This window comes from Vigna unguiculata, chromosome 6 (assembly GCF_037176805.1).
Source record: "Vigna unguiculata cultivar grain cowpea cultivar isolate G323 ecotype 2 chromosome 6, ASM3717680v1, whole genome shotgun sequence".
In the NCBI taxonomy this organism is placed as follows: domain Eukaryota; kingdom Viridiplantae; phylum Streptophyta; class Magnoliopsida; order Fabales; family Fabaceae; genus Vigna; species Vigna unguiculata.
In genome coordinates, this window is record NC_140797.1 from 25,969,806 (window position 1) to 25,993,421 (window position 23,616).

At 31.4% G+C, this 23,616-nt stretch overlaps 1 protein-coding gene across 1 annotated transcript; it reads left to right on the plus strand.

Annotated features, from left to right (window-relative positions):
* The first annotated feature begins 6,204 nt into the window (after positions 1–6,204).
* Positions 6,205–20,228, plus strand: LOC114188408 (uncharacterized). Its single transcript, XM_085674490.1, has 19 exons — positions 6,205–6,400; positions 6,640–6,779; positions 7,685–7,782; positions 9,147–9,352; positions 9,532–10,374; positions 10,492–10,640; positions 10,800–11,012; positions 11,406–11,555; positions 12,421–12,532; positions 13,192–14,040; positions 14,198–14,346; positions 14,465–14,683; positions 15,345–15,494; positions 16,463–16,571; positions 16,778–17,533; positions 17,639–17,787; positions 17,955–18,173; positions 18,777–18,926; positions 19,755–20,228. The coding sequence occupies exons 1-19, from the start codon at positions 6,250–6,252 to the stop codon at positions 20,136–20,138; spliced, it is 5,196 nt and encodes a 1,731-aa protein (XP_085530616.1). The 5' UTR covers positions 6,205–6,249; the 3' UTR covers positions 20,139–20,228.
* Positions 20,229–23,616: the final 3,388 nt, after the last annotated feature.

Here is a 23,616-nt window from a genome sequence, read left to right on the forward strand (position 1 = left end):
AGATATCTCTGGCAAAAACTTTTGTCGTAATTACGAAAGAAAGCAACAATCTCCAATTTGCTTGGGAATTAAGTACTTAGATCCACTATTCGCAAAGGCTCCTTTCAAATGCTGCAACTAGGCATGTTCCTTTCTAACAAGGGAAACAGAAAAGGCCATCTCTGATTGGCATTATTGTTATACCAAGCTCAACAGCTCCATTATGACAGTGCGACAATGATCATCAGATTCAAAGCAAACGTTCAAGCTCTTGAGGAACATATGAATTCAGTTACTGAAAAGAGTTCAAAATAGCAATTGCATATCCTCCACCTTCAGAAGACATGTGCTACCTTGAAGCTTAGAAGAATGGATTTTGAAACACAACTACTATTGTAATATCTAATTTATCTTTTTGAAGCATAGCTTCCTGTTGTAGTATCTAGTTTATGTTTTGAGGCAAAGTTTCTTCTTATATAGATGCTACAAAGTTGTTGATGGAAACACTTCTTTTTCATTCTCATTCATACAATAGATGCTACAAAGTTGAATAGGCAAACATATCAAATTTCATAACTAAAAAAACATTAACTTAGTCATATTTTACAAACAACTAATCATGAGCTCCTTCAATCTCTAATAAAGCTTCATTGAAATTTTGGAATGATGCAACATCTAAAATGGCCTAACTAAATTTTAATGATTGATTTGATGCAATATTGCAACCATCATAAACAAATAATAAAATAAGATGAATGTGAGTAACTATAATAAACATGCTACTTATTGTCATAAGTTATTGTTAAATTCTAAATAAATGTACATACCATAAGCATGCTAGTGAAGCTTATTTGACATAGTTGAGACAAAGAAGGTACTTAATATGACTCCAATGGGTCTGAAGTTGATGACCCCATTAAATGTTGACTTGATTGAAGTTTTGAAGGTTTCACTTTTCTTTTATTTTGTTTTAATTCATCAACCCAACTCTTCAAACATCTACACTTCTTTTGTTTTTGATTGTCTTTCTTCTTAAAGCCAATATCTTTGGATGTTGAAGATTCAACCACATGTTGTGTTGCCTCAATAGTGATACCATGAGTACCATGTGATTGATTATTCAATCGAATCACAACCACTTTCTTCTCAAGTTCTAACACCCCTTCATAAACCATAGTGCATGCTTCTGAATCATTTGATACATCATGATCTAATATTAAAAGTCTTGAACATAGTTTCCTATACTGTTTTGAGTTTTCCAATCTAGGATCAACACTAATTGGCTTTCCACCATGATCAATCATTGTATTGCTTTGTGCATGTCTTGTGCACCTCTTCAATATATCTTTTTCTGGGAGAGGCTTGATATCCTTACAAAAGAATATTCTTAATGAATGACAACAAAATATTCCCCATTGCTCAAATTTTCTATAACTACAAGTAATTGTCCACTCTTCATTCTCTAAGTATAACTCATGTGAAATGTTCCATTCTCCTTTTTCATCCACCATTGTTATGATATACTGACAACATGCATTTGTTTCTTTCCTTTCAATTATGTTTGTTGCAGTTACTAGATTTCATTCTCATTGGAACAAGTTGAACATAGGAGGAGTGTACACATGTGAAAGTTGTCGAAATAAGAGTGAACTTTGTACTATCATTCTTGGTATCTTTTACAGCATCTCATAATCATGTTGTAACTCATTATATCTTTTTTCTTGAACAATCCATTCAAGTTTTTTAAAAAATTGATTGATATTCAAATTAGGTCTAGTGCAACTCTTTATATATGAATTCATGCTTTCACTTAGTTGTGTGCTCCTCATGCCAAGCGTAAAAGCATTCTTCATATAACATGTTTCCCATTTCTCTTTTTTCTAATATACTGAATTCAATTGTGTTTTCTTCAACATTGTATTTCACCAATAAATCTCTCCATGAGTTTTCAAAATCTATTTCTTCTTCATAATCATACACACACTTCTTGAAATCTCGAAAGAAATGTGACTCATTCTTTATTAAATTTCCAAGATGCTTTAATACACTCCTCATTATATGTCATGTGCATAAACCATGCTTTGTCGCAAGCATAATGTCCTCTAATGCTCTTTTCATGGCTTGATCTTGATCAGTAAAAATAGTTTGTGGAATTTTTTGATTGTGTGCCTACAAAAATGTTTGAAATAACCATTTGAAGGACTCAATGGTCTCATTATACAATAAGGTTTTCCCAAATATCACTCCTCTTCTATAATGATTAAATCCCGAGAAAATTGCAAAGGGTCTATAATCTCTATTTGTACAATATGTTGTATCCAATGAAATGACATCTCCAAAACAGTGATAGTCATGTAACATTCTTGCATCAACCCAAAATATGTTTGTTATTTGTTGTTCCATATCCATTTGGTAGGCATAAAAAAATGAAGGATTATCTATTAGTTGTTGTTGGAAATATTGTAACAAGTTTCCAATTTCACCATATGCCATATCTCTTTTTCCTCTTTGAATTCAGATAGTTTTTTCCATCTTTTCGTGTATAGCAAAAATTCTCTCTACCTCCTACATATTTTACTCATCAAATCAAATGATGCCTTATGTTGAATCCCTGCATGTTTTGCCATTTCAAGTTCATATTCTTAACAATTTGTTATTTTTCGTTGAAAACTAATAGATGAACTGCTTTTGGTGGATGAAGTGGATGATTATGATCATCAATAAAATCAACTATTTTATAGCTTTCATTGACTCTTTTAACTTTCATTCTTGTTGTACATCTTGTTCTTGTTTCAAGTCGAGGGTTATTGGTCTTAAAGTCTCTTTTATCTGTTATTCGCAAACCTTCCTTACAACAAACATATATGTAAGAAATAATAGACTCATATTTTTTACTCTTGCTAGGATAGTGTTTTTTAACTTCACAACCTTTACTACCACCATAATTAACCCAAAGGACTCAAACTTGTATCCATGAATTACTCCTATAAACAAAATATGAATCAAACTGAAATCATTTATTACATCGATCATAAAATATACAAACATGAATATTTTCAAAAAAAAAATCATGAATGAGACAATAATATATGTTTATACATTTAAATGTATTGAAAGAAAAAATCAAAATAACTGTATAAAGTATAAAGAAAAAGAACATTGTTAAAAGAAATTACTTTTTAAACTTTGAAGACAAGAAATAATGGCTTCAAAACCACTATTACATTCATGAGAGGGTTTTCATAAAAGAAAGAGAGCACCAAAACACTATCGCGCCACTGTTACTTTTATTAGAGGGCTTTTTGTAACATTAATAAAAGCGATGACCAAAACACTGTCGTTTAAACACATTAAATTATTTATTAAAATTGTAATAGCGAAACCATGTCGTTATAATAAACTAGCAGAGGTATCTAGTGGGTGAAATGGTGAAGGTAAAGTTTCTCGAAATCAGAATCTAAAATAAGTTTTCTAAACATGTAATCCAGAATAGGTGGAGAAGGTGGGAAATATTTGTCTGAATTTCTATTTTCGAAAGAGTAAAATATCATTCCGAAGCATAAATTTTACATAATTGATGGGGTGTATGTTGAAATTTGATGGGTGCAGGAAGCAATTGGCAAATCTGAATCTCTATACCCCTTGCAAAGAAAAGCACAAAAAGTTAAAAGATCACATATATGGGTCTTTTCTTCTCATACTTTCTCTATTACAATCTGCACCCTCAGACTTTTTAGAATAATCATTCTACTTTCTTATAATGGTAACTTTCAAAGTATCTGTTTCATAAATCTTCTTGGACAAGTTTTTTAAAATTTTTGGAACAAAATTTTCATAATAGAATTTCTGGAATAAAACTCCTAGAACAAGATTTTTGAAATATATAAGATGTATTCAAGAATGAGCTTTCTAAAATAATATTTCTGAAATATGATTTTCAAAATCTATGCCATACAACAAGCTTTCTGAAACAAACTTTTCAAAATATACAAGATATATTATATATTGTAGAATAAAATTTTCAAAATAATTTTTCTGAAAAAAACCTTCAAAAACATATAAGACACAGTGATATCAATGTCTTGTAGTAGTGGCGATGACAACCACGTGGTACAGCGAAAGAGAGTATTCAAATTTTGTTGTTGTTACTGTGGAGATGCATATTGGCGGATCTTGATAAAAGAGTTTGAAAGAGCCAAAATAATATATTCAAATTTTATATATTTAATTATTATTAGCAATAACAAAAGTATATATAATTTAGTATTGAAATCCTTGTATGTTTTTCTTTAAAAAAATTATAGTTTTGAAATTATATTTGATATGAAACTCATTTTAAATAAGTTTTCTAACTTCATCTATTCCCCTATATATTATAATATTTGAGAACGTTTTCTTATAATAAGTTATAAAGGATTAATATGAAACATTCCACCTATCATTTAAAAGAACTAATATGAAACTTCCCCTTCTAATTCTTTGAATCTTAAGAAATGGTTCTCTAATTCAACAATTGAATTCCTAACATACTTGAAAATAGGTGAAGAGGTGGATTCCTATTGTTTTCATCTTGAAAGGTATATTCCTTTTATCACTTTAAAAAAATAAATCTATTATTTTATTTTTCATCAATATACCTATTCAAAAAAAATTAAGACTAAAAAATAGTTTATCAAAATCTAATCAAAAATTGAGAGACATAATAACTAGAAAAACAAATATGATAGTTAAGTCACATTTAAGAAATAGTTATGAAAAAACATATAATACATAACTTTTCTTTTTATATTCATAAAAAAATAAATATACAAAAACTCAGAAGATTAAAAAAAAATTAAATATCAAACTAATATTTTTCTATCAAAAGAAATGAGAGAATTACTTTTTTCATCTTAAAAGAGAACATATGAGAATTGAGAGTGAGAACATGAATTTATGTCTAACTTTCTATCTCTTTTTGAAAACGAAAAACAAAAGAAAGGATGTAAAAATAATAGATGGATACGAAACTTAAAATGAGAGAAAAAAAAATCTCAATAAATTTTATTATCTTTTATTATGTTTAATTTTTATTTTATTATTTATTAATATTAAATATTATATTTTATAAAAAAAAATAAAAATCAATTTAAATATATATATATATATATATATATATTTAAATATTTTTTAAAAAAATTAAAAATTCTTGGGAGTTGGGGGGCCATGGCCCCCTCTAAGGTCCGCCAATTTATAATGAAGGTAAGGGAAAAAAAACAAAATTTTAATTCATGGTTCACTAATATTTTGATTCGTTTTTTGTGTTTTATTTGTTTTTTGAAATGTTGTTAGTAATTTAAATTTTTTTTAATATATTTTAAAACATTAAAATAAGAATGTTCATTAATTTATTTTAAAATTATGAATAACCAAAACATATTTAGCAGAGTCAAGGACTAAGCAAATTACAGTAATAAAAAAAATGTAATTATATTAATTCTAGAACATAACTCCCCATAGATTTTAGCCATACCCAGAAGGAACCAACGATAAGGATCATAGCTAAAAACACAGGTAAAGACACAATTTCACTTTTGCCTAAGTTCAATATTTTTTGCATGGATTAAAATATTACAATGGCAATTTGGTTTTACTTCTCAAGGCTTTATATGTTTCGAAAAGAACATTGTGAGTTCCATACACAAATGCACAAAATACATACATAGAATCCATGGCTTACTATCTAGGCTTTTGATGGATCACGCATAGTGCATGGTTGAAGTCGGAATGGAATATAAGTGCTTCAAACCTTAGGCCGGCTTAGTAATTTTGTGTCTCAACAAGGAAATTTTCTTTGTTTTTTTCATCAACTTAGTCATAATTTTGTCATGTGTCTGAGTACAACCAGAAAAAGTGACAATGGGTTTTCTAGTACAATGAGCTTAGATTTTGCCAAAACATAGTTTTAGCTGTGAATTCGTGACATTAAAGAGGGACATTTACTTACAATACCCGATATTAACTCGAAATGCTACTTCTCAATTTGTATGTACATTTTGTCTCCACCATGTCCCTTATAACTAACCATCCATGGATTCATCTTCAATCAAAGATCTGCTAAGTTCTGCTTCTATCTGTAACTCCTAACGGAGTTGTTGTGTTCGACGTAATTTCTCACTGGCATTGGTAGCAAGTTATGTCAATTTTGTGGCTCCTTTTGTGTTTCTATTCACTTGAACACCTTTTCACCACCTAAAGTTCAGTTGCAAAGAGATTGAGCAAACATAATTCATGGCCACAACAGCAAAGAATGTGGTGGTGATACAGGATGCATCTAAAGTACTTAATTTAAGAGTTTTTTATTGGATTACAAAGGCCTTATCACTTGAGCCTGAAGATATGGTGACCGTAGTTGCAATCCTGCATGAGGTTTATACTCCCAGTACGTATTCTTTAACAGATTTGAAGTTTTTAACAGATTACTTGTTTTCAGAAGTTCTAGTTATTCATGCCCTTAAAAAAGAATAGTTAAACTGTAATATGAAGAAAGTGAAAAAAAAAAAATACCAGGATCTAATGTAGTGTTTTAGTAGCTCAGGATGAAGAACGTTGTAACCCTTTTGAGCAAATTTTACTGATCAATCACTTCTTTTGTTTCCTTTCCTCCAATTCCTTTTGTAGTGGGATACAGAATCACGGTGGATAAGCGGTTGGTCGGAGTAAACCAGAGAATCGTCGACAAAGTACTTGCAAAGAAGAAAGAAGAGTACCTGAACAACGAGGAACTTGCTCAGATTGCCAAACAATATGAATCAAATAAGGTAATATGAGTACTGTTTAATAAACCTCCTTTCTATCTTTGGTTTTCTGTTGAACTTTGCCTGGATAATAATGATGAAAAAGAAGCTTCATGATTTGTTGCAAGTTGATAAGTACCAATAGGAAGTATCAAAGTTGTGCCTTAGTGTGATGATATTTTTTGTGTGGTAGGTGGGAATCACACTAGCAAAGTTAATGTAAAATAGATCTTTATTTTTAACTTAGCATTAAGAAATACTTTCATTATATTCTAAGTGATAATAGCAAGAGTGTAAAATTGTTGGAAATCTAACCGAGTGTAAGAGAATGGAGGACCGTATAGAAAAAAAACTCATAATCCTATTATTTTAAGGTTTTTGGACGAAAGTGATGTCCATCCATACGTGGATTGGACTTTAGGTCAGATTTATGAAATCTCTCCTAATGAATCTTTTCTCAAAAGGAAAACCCAACTCTGGTGTTAGAGCAAGGTCACCATACGTGCTTTTACTTAAGGGGGGTTTTGGGTAGGAAAAGCCATATGTTCAAGCAGGCAGTGTAAATCATACTTGAATTTTATAGAAATTATATGACAAACTACGATTAAATTTCATATCTTTCACACTAAGTAAAATTTTCAGACTCCAATGGCCAAGGTGTGGACCATTCTGCCACTGTCTCAATTTTAATAAGGGATAGATACATGCTCAAGAATCTATTGCATAATTGCCACACTATAATTGATAGCAAATGTGAATGAAAATCAATCAATTATGTAAACTGCTCATTCAGTTATTTAACTAAGATGCAGCCCTGTATTTGTTTCGTTCGTAGCAAGAGATAATTAACAGAAAATGATATGATATGCCTGTCATGTTGCATGCTTTACTATTTTTGCAATTTATTAAATTGTGCATGGTATTTGCAGGTTGGACTAAAGATAAAGCTGTTTACAGGATCTTCACTAAAAGATGTGGCTTTAGAAGTAGCCATAGACCTACAGGCAACTTGGGTGATACTTGACAGGTCAGGCAAACTCTAACTGAAAACCAGAATTCACTACATGTTTTATTTTTTAAAGCAAGGGCATATGAACTGGAATTGCATGTAGTAACATCATAGAAAAACATGACTGCTTTAGCTTGTGACATTTTTTACTTCAAGATGGCACGTTATGCTGTATTGTTATTCCCGGGGAGGATTTCCAACACATAGATGTGTCACTTATAACATGACTAGGCAAACCAGCTATAAAATAATTTTAGCTAAAATAATATTTTGGTTCCTTTCTACATTATATGCTTCAACTTAGTCCTTTAAGTGTGATTTTTTCTTGATTAGATTATTAAAAGTGTTTATGTTAGACCAAATTGATGCTCTAGTCAGATTTTGGTTCTAAGAGTGCTGAACATCTGACAAAATTCATATGATGTAACATCTGAAAAACATTCATATGACGTGACAAACATTCATATGATTGTCACAATTTGTCACCTGTCACCAAGTTGAGCAAACTAGTTTGAGGGATGATCAATTTGGTCTAACAGATACATTCTAAGGCACCAAAGTAAAACTTCTGGGATAAAAAATGTAGATAAGAGGACAAAATCATTTTCGGAGATAATTTTTCTCAACCACCTGATCTGAAGACTATCACAACATATCTGTTAAATCCACTAACTCATGCAGCATATACAAATCTTATCTTTCTACAGAATGGAGTGTAATATTTTTCTTCTTAAATTATTCAGCTTCCTTTTACAACTTCAAGTATGCTGTTTGTAGCATACAGCAAAAATTCAAACAAATTTGATACTTCAATTGATTGCATAATCTTAGTTAGAATCTATTTTAGGAAAAAGGCAGGAGAATAGAAGTTTAAACTATTGGTCAAGTATATCTGTTGAAATCTTACTCTACTCCTGGATAATAATTTAAGATACCAGCTAAAGATCTCAAGCATGTCATGCCTAGAAGACAATTTAACTCATCAGATAATTCAGCCAGTGTTAAGACTATAGTATTGAGTAGATCTAAGAAGTTTCAAGTAGACTTGCATACAAATAGAGGAAAATCAAATCAAATAGCTATGAGCAAAATAAGAATGATAAATTGAGAAAAGATGAATTAGTTCAATGTTGTATTAGTAAATGCTTGCTTAGTGATATTTATTTGTTTTCGACTTTATGATAAAATTGAGCTTAGTGACACTGAATCCATTTTTGTGGTTCAGCAATTAGGATTCCCCAGCTTGAAATAAATGTAAAATCTGTATAACTTGAAATGAAAATTTTCAAAACGCAGGCAAATATCAAATGAAAAGATCTTTGATTTCATCAGTAATCTGAACAGAACCTCATATCAGTCTAAAAAGTATTCTTGGTTCACAGGAAAATGAAGAAAGATGAGGAGTTTTTCCTGCAGAGGCTTTCTTGTGGTATATCTATATTAAAGAGTAACGATCGGATACTTCGACTAAGAGGGCCTTTAGATGTTCCAGATGAAATACCATGTAACAGCCATGAGACATATGATGAAAGTTTACCAAGTGTTCCATATAAACATCTTTTCGACGACATTGATCCTTTCCCTAAGAGTGAGTTCTGGAATACTATTTGATTTTAGCCCACATAGTAATCATAACAACTAGGCGTTTCTATTTTCAATTTTTAATGATTTAAATGTTGAATTAGGATATTGTGGCCTTGTTTCATTGCATGTTTCAGTATAATCTCTTTGAACACCTTATTGCAACTAAGAACAATCTAATGATAGGAAAACTTGAAGATGATGAACAGAACCAGATACAAATTAGGACCTATGAGGAAGAGGGTTGCTCGAATGATAAAGCCAATATCAATGAAAATATATTTCCAGCTAGTCCGAATCACCTGAGCATGGATGGAACAGAAATAAATAGTAATCAAATGATAGATAAAATAGAAAGAGCTGAGCAAGGCCACCATCATGAACAGATGCAAAACATGTCCCTTGAGATGGTGGGGGACACAGCAATTATGATTAAAACGGATCAAGGACCTGCTCAGGAAATAGCTGATCAACCAAGCAAAGATGAAGAGAGGAGAAACAACTTCTTCCATGGTGAGAATTGGGACTGGAGCAATCCAGAAATGAGTGAGGAAATGATTGATCAACCAATAGATGATTTGCTGAGTAAGAATCATGCACAGACATTGAGCATTTTCAGTGCTGCTATATTGGATGGTGGAGAGCAAGAGAAAAGTATTTTGGAAAATTCGATGTACAATTTCTGCTCTGTCTGCAAAATTAGACGACCAAATATTGTGGGCCAAAAGGAATTTACTTATGAAGAACTCCTAGCAGCCACAGATGCATTTTCATTGAAGAACTGTCTCTCCAAAAGTGGATCTCTATTCACTTTCAGAGGCCAGCTGGAAGGAGGAATGAAACTAGTGGTTAAGAAGCATGATGTCACTAAAACTCAAGTAAGGGAGAAAGTAAAGTCACAAATTCAAACCATCCTCAAAGCTAGACATAAGAATGTGATTACGCTCTTGGGCTCATCTACAGCAGAATCTTTCCTGTTTACTGTATATGAGTATGCTTGCAATGGTTCACTTGACAAGTACCTATCAAGTAAGACATGTGCTATATGCAGAATTTGATATATAAATAAAGGACAGTAGAATTTGATACGTATGAAAAAAGACACATTAAAAATGTCATGCTAAAGGAACTTGTTAAATTATGCAGAAGAAAGCTCCAGACCATTGACCTGGAAAGAAAGGAAAAGAGTGGTAATAGGCCTTGCCAGAGGCCTCAAGTATCTACATGACAATAACATTGTTCATTGCAATATAAAACCAAGCAATATTCTTCTAACACATGACTTCAATTCACTGGTACATACCTGAAACTTGACAACCTTGTGCCATCGTATTTCTCCTATCTGTTAAATTTCAATTATATTTGTTGGACATCTTCAGTTAATGTCAATTAGTTATAATTTTTTTGCCATTAATGGAACTAACTTTTATTTTAAATGATACACATATAATTAGATTGGAGATTACAACTTTGGGAAAGAACAAGAATTGAAGTCCTACAAAAATAAAAACAAAGAGAATTATGAATACGTAGCTCCAGAATACCAGGAGAAAGGGAAATTATCATCAAAGGCAGATGTATACTCTTTTGGTGTAGTTATTTTAGAGTTGATCGCTGGGCGAAGGACTACAGATTTCACGTCAGAAGATAAAAGCCTTGTTGAATGGGTAAGACACAGCATAATTTCCACATACAGCTCGCAAATTATCAAAATACTGATCAATAGTGAGTTTTTGCTCACGAGTTCATGCATGAGGCTGAGAATATCCTAAGAAAAGGTTTAATATGTCTCAGTTTCTGTTTCTACACATTATTACGAATATGTTCTATTTTCTTCTGAAGATACTTTTGGTCTGTTTGGAAAAGCTAGTCCATGAGTACTTCCAGAAGAAAACCAAGAAGGAAGAAGAAATGAACTTCTCCCTAAGTTGACTTGTAAAAACTGTCACATAACTTCTCTAAATTCTTATCTTTTAACTTATGCATAAGGTAATTCTCCATAAACTAACTTGTTGCTTGTGACATCTATACACAGTTGATATTTTCCTTTTTCCTTTCAGGCAAAGCCTCTTCTTAAAAAGAAGAACTACTCAGAATTGGTGGATCCCATAATCAGAAATTCATACGAAGAGGATCACCTTCGTTGGATGGTCCAAGTAATAGCAGAATGTTTAGAAAAGAATCCTAAGAAAAGGTCATCAATGAATATGGTAAGTTCCAACAAATTTTCTTGTGTCAATGACACTATGCAAACTACAAAACGAAGTTCTGCATATTTATAATCCAGTATAATAAGGCAAAACGCTGAATGCTTTTATAACTCCGGCAAGAGCACCACTTCGTATAAACAAAAATATACATTACTTTGCCATTGCTTGCTGGTCTTAGTAGCAAGGAGTTTGGTTCCGCTGTAAGTATGATCTTAAAAAGCATAAAGAATGAGTATAATAAGAAGCTTACGCTTACCTCTTACAAAGGGTCTTCTAGTTCAATTTGAATGAGTCAAAGCTCATCGTGGCATACAAAATACTAGGATCATAGACAACATAAAAATGTACAGTACAATTGAAGCTTTGAGTATAAGATCTTAGAGAGCAATACGGTTAAAATCTGGACTGAAACTCCACGTCATTTAATGAGTAATGATCTAATACCATCCCAAATCATTTTTTACCCTTCAAAGTAAAAAATCATACTAAGAATACCCTATGAATAAGAAATAAATTTTCAAGATAGCTTAAAGATGTAGATACAAGAAAATTTCCAAGTTCAAAGATAAATTGCACATTAAGAATATGGAAGGATAATACTCAAGTATGCATGATAAACATGCAAATAACAATGTGCACTAACCCTTAATTGCTAACGAGGTCATTTCCGGTCTGAACCTAGAATATAGACCATGATTAGAAGGGATGAGATTAACTTTTCTGACTTACTAGAGAATAAAACCTAGTAAGAATAGGTACTCAGATTTGTAATTATTGCAAGTAGATAAAAATGTTCAATTGTCTATTTTATTATTGCCTCACGTATACCATGTCAACTTACATCGCTTCACTTGTGCAATTTCAGGTTGTTTCTGCATTACAAGGCATAGCAGAGAGTGAACTCGACCACATGACAGAAGATATTACTCCAGCTATATCAGATTCGAGAAGTGTGCCAGAAATAAATGGTTCTCAAGGTAACAAATAAATTCAGAACAAGAAAAGTATAAATACAAAGAGGAAAGCAGAAATTTGTAGAAGAGTTTGTAGGTGATTTTATAGGAAATTTCAAGAAATTGAAAGTTTAAAAAGGGCTATTTCATAAGCTGGAAGAACATAACAGCCTCCAAATAAAGAGGGGTGGGACAGGATATAGGTTATACCTTGTAAAAATAGTCCTATTCTTGGTACGTACAAAAGACGTAACAATGAAGGACCACGGGTAGGGAACAAAGCAAAATCTGAGTCGCTACATTTTTTTAAATTGGTCTACACAGTATCCCAAAACTGATAACCAAGGACTAAGTTGGTACAGTTTGATCCTCGTAGTTGTGCCAACCTTCGTTGGCATTGGTACGAAGTGTTTTATTATTACTAAATAATGCGTTAATTTATTGTAAATTTTCAAGCATGTTTCGACATATATTGCTTTCCGGGAGAGTGTAGCAAAAATCTAAGCATATTTTGATTTAATAAGACGCAAGTATGTCAAGGAATGTTTAGCTTGTATATTCTATATTCAAACCGAACCCCCTTAGATATACTTGAGGAGACACAATTTACTTTGTGGGTTAAGATAATTCTTTGTTCTTTGTTTCATTTTCTGGTGGTGACAATAGTCTTTAAAAATAAACAGATGTGGGTTCAACAAAAACTAAAGCTGATCAGAAAAATCAGAAAGTCGAGCAAATTGAGAGCATACTTGGTGGGGAGAATAATCTCTTTTACAAAGCAAACCAGGGAAACTCTGATAAACTCGGACATAACGAAGAACAGAAGCAAAGAAGGTCTCGAGGGAAGGATAGGAGCTCAGGAAAGATGATAGCGAATGACCACAGAATGGACGAGAGAGAAATTGATCAGCTGAATGAGTTTGAGGAACAGATTCCAAGCACACTCCATATGGAGGGCATCAGAACACAAAAAATTAGTGTTGATGGCATAATGGGCCACACAAAAGTTGACCAACTGAGCCAAGATCAAGAAGGAAATAGCTTTGCTAAAATGATGGAGGTAGGATTAATACCAGAGGTTGATCAGCTGGTCCATGATAAAACTCAAACACAGAGAAGCTTCCATGAGAACTTACAGGATGGACGCCAAGGTGAAACAATTTTGGAGAATTCAAAATCCTCTGCATGCTCTATTTGTAGAAGTAGACGACCAAACAATGCATGCTCAGAAGACTTTGCTTATGATGAACTTCTAGAAGCTACAGAAGGATTTTCCACTGAGAACTCTCTATCTGGAAATGAAGATGGACCTACTTTCCAAGGCCTTATAGAGGGACGGGTAAAAATTGTTGTTAAGAAATATCAAGTCAATGCCTCCCAAGAACAGAAGATAATAAAATCAGAAGCAAAGCTGCTCATCAGTGCTAGACATAAAAATGTGGTCATGCTGTTGGGTTTATGTACAAATGAAAGCCAACTGATGGTTGTGTTTGAGAAAGTATGCAACGGTTCACTTGAGCAGTACCTAACAAGTAAGGACTAAGATGGGCTTTAATTAAAGTGAAGTTTAAGCATTTTATGCTTGGAATTGCACTAGAGAATTGAATTTGTTTTTTGCCTTTTGGTGATAGAGAACTGAATTTGCTATTGACATGAAGATAAATGGGAAAAATTTTAAATATTATGCAGGGGGAAGTTTCAAGTCATTGACTTGGAAGCAAAGGCTGAAAGTAATAATGGGTACTGCCAGAGGTTTGAAGTACCTACATGGGAAAGACATAATCCACGGAAATATAAAGCCAAGTAATATTCTTCTAACACATGAGTTTGACCCACTGGTACTTACTTGAACCTTGGTGTATATGAAGCTTTTCTTTGTGTTTCTAAAGTTATAGTGCAGTATAATTATGTTATCTTCTAAGAAATTTCTATTTATGTGTATATATATATATATAGATTGGAGATTTCCACTTCGGACAACAGAAAGTTGGACCAAAGAAATCCAGAAAAGATAAAAGTGTAAGAAATTCTGAATATTCAGCACCTGAGTATCTGGAAAATGGAAAACTATCTTATAAGACAGATGTATACTCCTTTGGTGTGGTTCTTTTGGAGCTGATCAGTGGCCGGAGGGCTGCGGACAAATTACCAGATGGAAAAAGCCTTGTTAACTGGGTAAGAAAATCATGTTAATAAGTTGATATATCAATATGCAAATTAGGGTCTATTTGAACATTTTTTTCTTAACAGAGTTCCAGGAGAGAAAAAAATAAGAAGATAAAAAATGAGATGAGTCTCTCCATATGTTAAAGTTAACTTATGCACACGTTAAGAAATAAAAATTTAGAGAAACTATTTGAGAGAGTTTTAACAACCTAATTTTAACTTATATATAGAAATACTCATTTCATTTTTTCTCATTATTTTTCTTCCTTAAAAGTCTTTATGGAGAAATACTACATTCCAAATTTTCCACTCATCAAAACATGATATAGATATATGATTTGTTAAAGTAGCATAAACTCTTTAATGCCATGCAAATATATTGTTGAGGTAGCTAATTCTTTTCATTCGTCATATTTCTTTGTGTGAATACAGTGCAGAGGTCACTTTATTCGCAAACTATGTTTTACATCATGTTTGTGTTCGTCAATGTTTCATTTTGAATAGGCCATTTGTTGTCACAAAACCAAAAACTCCAGGGACTAAATGTTGTTTGAGTAAAAATTTCTTACAAAACTCACTATTTGGTTTGGAGTTTAGCTGCTCCCATTCTAATTTTGTTGCTTATGTGCACCACACCAAATCCTTTCTTTGTATTTTTGTTCCCTTCCAGGCCAGGCCCCTACTGACAGGAAAGAAGTACCGCCCGTTGTTGGATGGGAAAATCAGTAACTCCTGTGAAGAAGAAAAACTTGTATGGTTGGTCCAAGTAACAGAACAATGTCTCAAAAAGAATCCCAATGATAGATATTCAATGAATGTGGTAAGTACAAGTGATGTAGAATATGTCAATTTGAACGATTGATAGTTACTAGATAAATAACAATCTATAGAGTAAAATTATATATGTCAAAGAACTGCAGGACATGTAAAGCAAATATCAGAAGATGGATTTTGTCAATGTGAAGAAAACTAGTCATCCTAATGGCTTAATCTTTCAGATGAGGTCTCTAAATAAATTTATATCCTAATGATCATAAAGGCTGTTTGAACTTGAACCATGCATAAAGCACAAGTACAACTTAGACATGAAAGTTTTGACACTACACGGATTGCCAACTCTTAGAAGTTTAGGCTTAACTTTGGAATGATTTTATTTGTTTGACACTAATCATGACATGCTTTCTCTCAATGAAAGCACATGGAGCTTGAAAGATTGTAAACTATTGTATACTGATGTTTTAATTATATAACGTATGGTAGCTGGATTTAACTATATATCTAAGAGGCTAAACTGAAATGCTAGAACCCAAAAGTGATTTTATAGCAGTTCAACAAGGAAACATTGAAGTTCAACATATGGACAAAGCCAAGATAAAAGAATTCCACAAATAATGTATGGGAGAAGTTGTTTCACAGCAACATACAATTTTATGTCTTTTATGGTTTCACGTGAAAAGTTCATTCAATCCTTGAATATGAAGCTCTTTGATACACCAGAGCTATAGGAAACCATACCCAGAATTTCTAGGATAATGATGGCCTTAAAATTTAAAACCAAGATAACAATGTGAAAAGGTATCTACTTTTTATTTATTTACATTAAAGAACATGTATACAGTTCACATTTTAATTAAGGAAAACAAAGAATAATTGTAAAATAAACCAGTCATGACATGTTCACAATGCAATTAAATACAGGAAAGGAAGAATAGTGTTATGAACAATTTTATACAATACGTTGTCAACAGCTTATCATTTGAAACTTACACATTCTTTGGGCTATTTCAGGTTCTATCTTCCTTACAAGGAATAGAAGAATCAATTGAGTGTTGTGAAATTCAAGATTCTTCTCTAGAAAATTCATATTCAAATGATCTCCCCACGAGTAGTACACAAGGTAATGTAGGAAAACTACAAGAGTGCTAAGATATATAGTAGACAAAGTAGAAAGCAAGACATATGGGTAAAAGTAATAAATAGACAATTGATTGATTTTACATGATTAAGCATTTAAGAGAATACTAGTTAGGTTTCAGCTATCTTTGTTTCTTTAACTTTTTAAGTCAAGGAGTCTCAATAGATCTAACAATAACCGAATGATAGGTCATATGAAGGCTGATCAAGTGAAGAAACAGGAACAAGAATTGATCGACAGAAACCAATACAAGGAAGAAAGCAGTAAAAGATTGACAGTTAAAACCAATCACAAGAATGATCATAGAAATGAAGATCGGATGATACAGGGTGAAGAAGATGTGCAGAGGAGTCCCCATGAGGAGATGTTCGGGGTAAGACCTATCAGCAATGACATGATTGATCAGATAAACCCTGTCCAACAATTCCAGGAAAAACTGCACATTAAGGGAAGCTTTGAGATAGAAGAAATGGGTAAAGAAGTAGATAAGAAACTAATGGTGAGCAAGGATAAAACACAAATACAGGGAAGCTGTGATGATAGTTTATTGAATGGGAGTGAAGGCCAAATCATTTTGGGAAATTCAAAGTCTTCTGATTGCTCAATCTGCAAAAGTAGTCGACCAAACAGTGGATTGCAAAGGAAATATACTTATGAAGAGCTTCAAGCTTCTACAGAAGGATTCTCAGTTAAGTACTCTCTATGTGAAGGTGAATATGGACCTGCTTTCAGAGGCCAGCTAGAGAATAACCAGGAAATAGTGATTAAGCAACATGCATTCACAAACTTACAGGAGCAGAAGGTGTTCATGTCAGAATTCCAATTGCTTATAAATGCCAGACATGAAAACGTGATCATGCTGTTGGGTTCATGCATACGATTAAGTCAATTGCTGATTGTGTATGAGAAGGCATGCAACGGTTCTCTTGACCTGTACTTATCAAGTAAGGATAAAAATGTGAATGTTAAATTTCAATGAGGTTTGGGTATTATGTGCACAAACTTTGTTAAAGTATGTTCATACCAGAGGAACGTTCTGAATCATGCAGGAGAAAGTGGTAGAACACTGACTTGGGGAGAAAGGGTGAAAGTTGCAATAGGTGTTGCCAGAGGTCTAAACTATCTACATGAGAATAATATAGCACATGGAGGAATAAAACCAAGTAACATTCTTCTAAATCATGAGTTGAAACCACTGGTACTTACTTCTAACCTTAATGCTGTGGAGCAACATATATATATATATATATATATATATATATATATATATATATATATATATATATATATATATATTTATAGGCCAAGTTTCAATCTGTGTAAGCTAACCTGCTATCTTAACAAACTAACCATTTGCTGAATTAGGTAGGAGACTTTGTGTTTGGAAAAGAAAGATGTGAATTAAAAAATCTCAAAAGACTTAAAAGAATGAGGAATTGTGGACGCACTGCACCAGAGTGTTATGAGAGTGGAATACTATCGACTAAGGCAGATGTATACTCTTTTGGTATAGTTCTTGTGGAGTTGATCACTGGCCGTATGATTACAGAAAAAATATCAGGAGAGAGATGTCCCACTGAATGTGTAAGAGCCACATGATTTGATTTCTATAAACTATATGGTACTTCAATTGATGATTATTTGAGAGCAACAAATATGTTTCACATTTCTTTATTATCGTCCAACCATATATGAGAAAAAATTGTGTTATTGTTCTTATCGTCCACATTTCATCTATGAACATTCTGAGAATTCTGCAATATCCATTCATTATGTGCTTCAGTTTACAGAGCTAAAGTCATTTTTAAAACACATATATATCCCATAGCAGTGAGCCTTTATACGTGTAGTAACTTAAACATATTTACATTCATCACATTTTTTACCAATAGCAAATTCAGGTGTTGAAACTTGATCGTAGATTTGTTGGAGGAGCATGTCTAACTTTGTTTTCTGAATCTTGTGCTCCTCGTAGTCATTTCTTGATTTAGGAGTTTTCTTATAACCTTTGGAATCTTACTACTGAGCTGTGCATTGTTAGGCTTCAACAATTTCCATTAAATTGAAGCCACAAGTCCTAATGATAAGAAACTGAGCATTTTATCTTCCATATTTTTTCCATTTATATAACTAGACTGTCATATTGTACTGATTTCATTCCTTATGCGCATTGCACAAAATTCTCAGATAAGGTCACTTCTTGAAGAACAAAAGTTTCTACTGTTGGTAGATCCCAAAGTCAGCAGCTCCTATGATGAGCAACAACTAGTTGCATTGGTCCACGTGATAGAAAACTGTCTGAGAAAGAATCCAAACGAAAGGTTCACAATGGATATGGTAAGATTTACAGAGGAAATATTCTAGTTGAAGAGTTAAATTTGAAAGTTGTACAAATTATTTTACGCTCGAGTGTCAGAAACATATACTTTCTAATACCCTTCTATAAGAATCTTTTTTTATGGGTTAAAATTTGTAGAAAACTATAAAATCAGGGTACAGAGTCACCAAATAAGATGAAGATAAGGGTTTGATTTTGTCATATCCAAAAAATTTCAACTTAAAAGCGATAGTGTGTTCAAAAGCATGTGTTTTTAACATCTCTCTTAATTCAATGAGATTGGTGATAGGTTAATAAATCACCAAAACGAAAAAAAATGACTTTGTCTGTGTTAAATTTGATGGAAGGCAGATCAGTTGTTGATAGTAGATCAACCTTCAGAGCAAGTTATGGTAGTGTTCCAGGTCAATGAAAAACTCAATATTTGTCTTCATATTCAGCTGAAAAAAGTTGCTTCTAAAATTAAAACTTTAAGTCTAACTCTATCTTACAAAACTAACTTGGATTATGAGGTTTTAATCCAGTTATATATTGTGAATTGACTTTATCTCTAGTTAACGAGGAACTTCCAACATAAACTATGAGAAGTATGTGAAGTCAGAAATAACCTTTCGCTCTGACAAGAATGTATACGATTAAGTCGATTTGTGATTGAACATGAGTTATCTAAGCTTGATGTTTTACATCGGTTAATACTCACTTCTATATTTTTTCTTTTTCATAACATTGCTTATTTTCCCTCTTTTCCTTATTACTTAGGTGTGAGAGAATCATTTTGTTAATAATATGTTGATTATACTTTATTTGATTGATATAATAAATTGCAGGTTGTCTCTGCATTGCCATCTATAGTAGATTGCAGTGACACATATGTAAAGGAAGACTTTGCACCAGAAAACTCTCATGTTTCAGAAGTAACAAACTCAAGAGTGAAGGAGGAACCACCAAATGAAGAAGATTTAGGCATGGAGAATAGTGAAGAAAAAGGGGACAACGTAACTTATAATGGAGGCAATGAAACAGAAATACGTCAAGAGTGTGACAGCAACCCAATTGGTTGTGAAAATAGTAAGGAAACAGAAGAAAAAGAAAGCTTAAGCATCAAGATATGTTGGGAAGGTTGTTCATCCTATGGTGGAGCTAGAGAATTTTATCTCGAAGGGATCAAAGAGTACACAGCATGTGAAGAACTTTTCGGCTTTGTGATTTAATTTGAGTTTTTCTTTCAACATTGTATGCATCATTTGCACATTTCTTTTGTAACAATATATGGAATAACAAACAAAAACATTGATATAATTATACACCAACTTTTTTCTAAGAAAAGGTAGCATGACATAGAACTTGTTAAGTCAAGGATTTATTTCTTTGCATAAAACTTCGATTATGCAGGGAAACTGTTATACATTAAACTCTACTGGGATTATTGTACTACAGTTACCATCATTATCTGGTTCCCTCGTTTGAAAAAAAAAACTGTAAATAAGGTTTCAAAACATGCAATTTCATTTAAATGTTACATGTCAATCTCAAACATTTAGACATAACTCTTCAGAAGTAAGGTTCATTATGGATTGGATATTTCAAAAATCCAATTTAGATCCAATAAAACAGATAGGATTTATAATCTACATTTATTTTAACTAGATCAACTAGATTTGGTTTTTTTTTAATCCAATTTAAATTGGATTCAATTTAAATCAGATCCGCTTTCTTAATTAGACTAAATTCAATGAAATTGTTTGGACCGACTTGCCTCCAACTAGTTTCAAGCCGAGTTAGTTCGATTTGTTTTGGACCAATTCGACTCATCCCGAACTTAGTCTAACTTAGGTTCATCTAGACTCAAGTCAAATCGGCTCAATTATGATTTGTGCCGACTCATGTTGACTTAAATTTGGATTATCTTACTTCAATGGGTCAAAGCTTACTTGGATCAACTTGAGTCCTAGACTGACTCAACTCAACCTAGATCTCAGGTCAACTTAGGTTGACTTAAGTCGACCTTTAAAATGAAACGACTCAATTTGACTCTTGCATCCAAACCTACTTGATAAGTTATTTGGAAACGTGTGTTATTTAGATGTAGGTGTGAATGATTAGATTAGAAAGGAGAAGGATAGTGGAGAAGAGAGGGGAGAACGGGAAGAAGGTGGTGGAAGGTGGATGGTGGATGGTGGAGAAGAGAAGGAGGAAAAGGGAAAAGAGTGGTAGAAGGTGGCGGATGGTAAAGGAAGGTGGAGGAAGAAGAAAAAATAAAAATAAATGGGACCAGAATGTAAACTATTCCTCTAAAAAATGATAGAGTGAATGTCTCTAACATTAGGCCTATCATCTTTTGCTAGAACAATTAGAAAAGCAATTTGATCAATTTTTGAATCTTAATCAACTGGAGTGTTATGAATCCCATGCATGGGTACCTGTGTCTCGTAAATGGTTGGAGTAGGATATTCGATTTTCACCCTCTCCGCATATACTTTTGCTTTTAGAACAACTCTTTAACACAATCTCATTTCAGTGTGAGCTGAGCTATTAGGTAATAATGTTAAGACAACAATAAAAAAAATTAAAAATATTTTCAAGATAAGAAATAAATTTAGAAAGGTAAAAAACAGAAACTATATCAATAAACCAACACTATAAACTAATAATTTTCGTTAAACTTTGATGATAAAAAAATAACATTTTTAATTAGTAGAAAATTTTCAAACTTGTTTAAAATATATATCCTAACTTTTCAATACCTTTTCGATTTGTATATGAAACATTATATTTTAATATAAATAATAAAAAGACAAATTTATCTAATTATTTCAAGGACATTAAATTGGACACAATTTTTAAAAATATTTTCTCCTGACCACATGCGTTATTATTCATTATTATAATTTTACATTTCATTTTCGGATCTAGTAGAAGGAGCTATGTTTTTTTCATAAATGATAAATTATAGATTGAACTCTCATTGAAATAGACATTCACGTAATAAAGAATATAACTAAATAAATTTTATTAACATTGTTATATATTCACAAAGGTAAATACAAATTTCTTAGAATAATTACATAGTATAAGATTATTTTAGTTTAAACAGTGATAATAAGTTTGTGTCTAAGTATATGTAATTGATTAAACATATAGTAATCGTAAATAAGGTTGGTTCTTGTAATAGTTATATGTAATCTCTAAAAGAAATAATTATATATGCCAATGCAATTTGTATATGTATATATATCCCTCATATTCTTGTGGTAGACATTTATTATTCTCTCTCTTCATATAACACATTTGAGAATAGTGAAATTTTAAGCCTGTATACCACGAAATAAATATTTCATAATCAGAGGACTCGATAGAAAAAACAAAAATCTAAATTATTGTAGCAGAATTTGACTTTCAACATTTGATGGGGTGGAGTGATACTTTTTCTTTTTGTTTTTCAAGAGAAACGTATCCTGTTTAAGTGAAATAAATAAATAAATAAATAACTATATTTAAATAGATTGGTCAATGCTCATTCACACCAATTTGACCTTGCAAAATCCTCGTGAAAACCAATGGCAAGTTACTTTGCAAATAAAATAAAATTATTATCAACATTGATTTTGCTGTGTTGACCAATAGCACAAGAATTAGAATCTCCTAAGAGATAAAATAAAGTTTGACCATAATATATATAGATATAGATATATATAATACACACACGGGAAATAATCAAATTATTTCGTTATAATTTTTACCACATGTTATATCATTCAATATATTACGATTAAACTATAGTTATCCTAAAAGTTTCTTGTTACATGAAAAACTAAATGATAAATTAATTGATAAAGAACAAATTAGTTTCTAGTTGATAAACCAAATGATAATTTGATCATCTCTTAACTTAATTGATAAATTATTTTATTGAATTAGAAGTAAGTATTGAATTTGATAAATTTAAAGGAATATAATTATATCATTTTTATTATATAAGTAAAATATATGTTTTTTTTTTAAATATTATTATGTAATTATAATTTTGAATTGTTTTTAAAATGATTAAATGTTTATTAAACTTTTCAATATCTATATTCCTTTTTTTGGATGTTATATATGTCTTTTTATTGAATAATTCATTTTATTTAAATTTATAATCAAATTTAACCTTTATTTATTTTTAACAAAAAAAATTATTCCTTAATTTAAACTACTGTTATACTAAGTTTATTTTTTACAATTTTTTAACGTGTAATTTTCACATAATAACATCATATATGTAGAACATTTTTTACTTCAATTTGTAATGTCAAATAATGAAATAAATATTTAAAATAGTACAATAATTAATTGTGTCTATACTATTAAAATATATAATAATAGATTAAACAAAATTAAGAATAACAGAAAAATATATTAAAATATAAGAAGATAGTAGTGGAAGAAAATTAAATAAGTTACAAATGTAGCTAAAAGCTACTTATAATTTAGAAGTTCTTAGAATAAATTACTTTAAATTTATATTAATTAAAATAGTCTGTAAAGTAGTTAAATAAAGTAGTAGCTAGTTCATTGATCTTACCAAATACATTATATATACAAAAATTTATATCAATAAATGTTTTTGATACTTAATAAATATATAATAAAATAAAACATACATATTTTTAAATATATTAAAATATGAATTATTAAATGGTATTATTA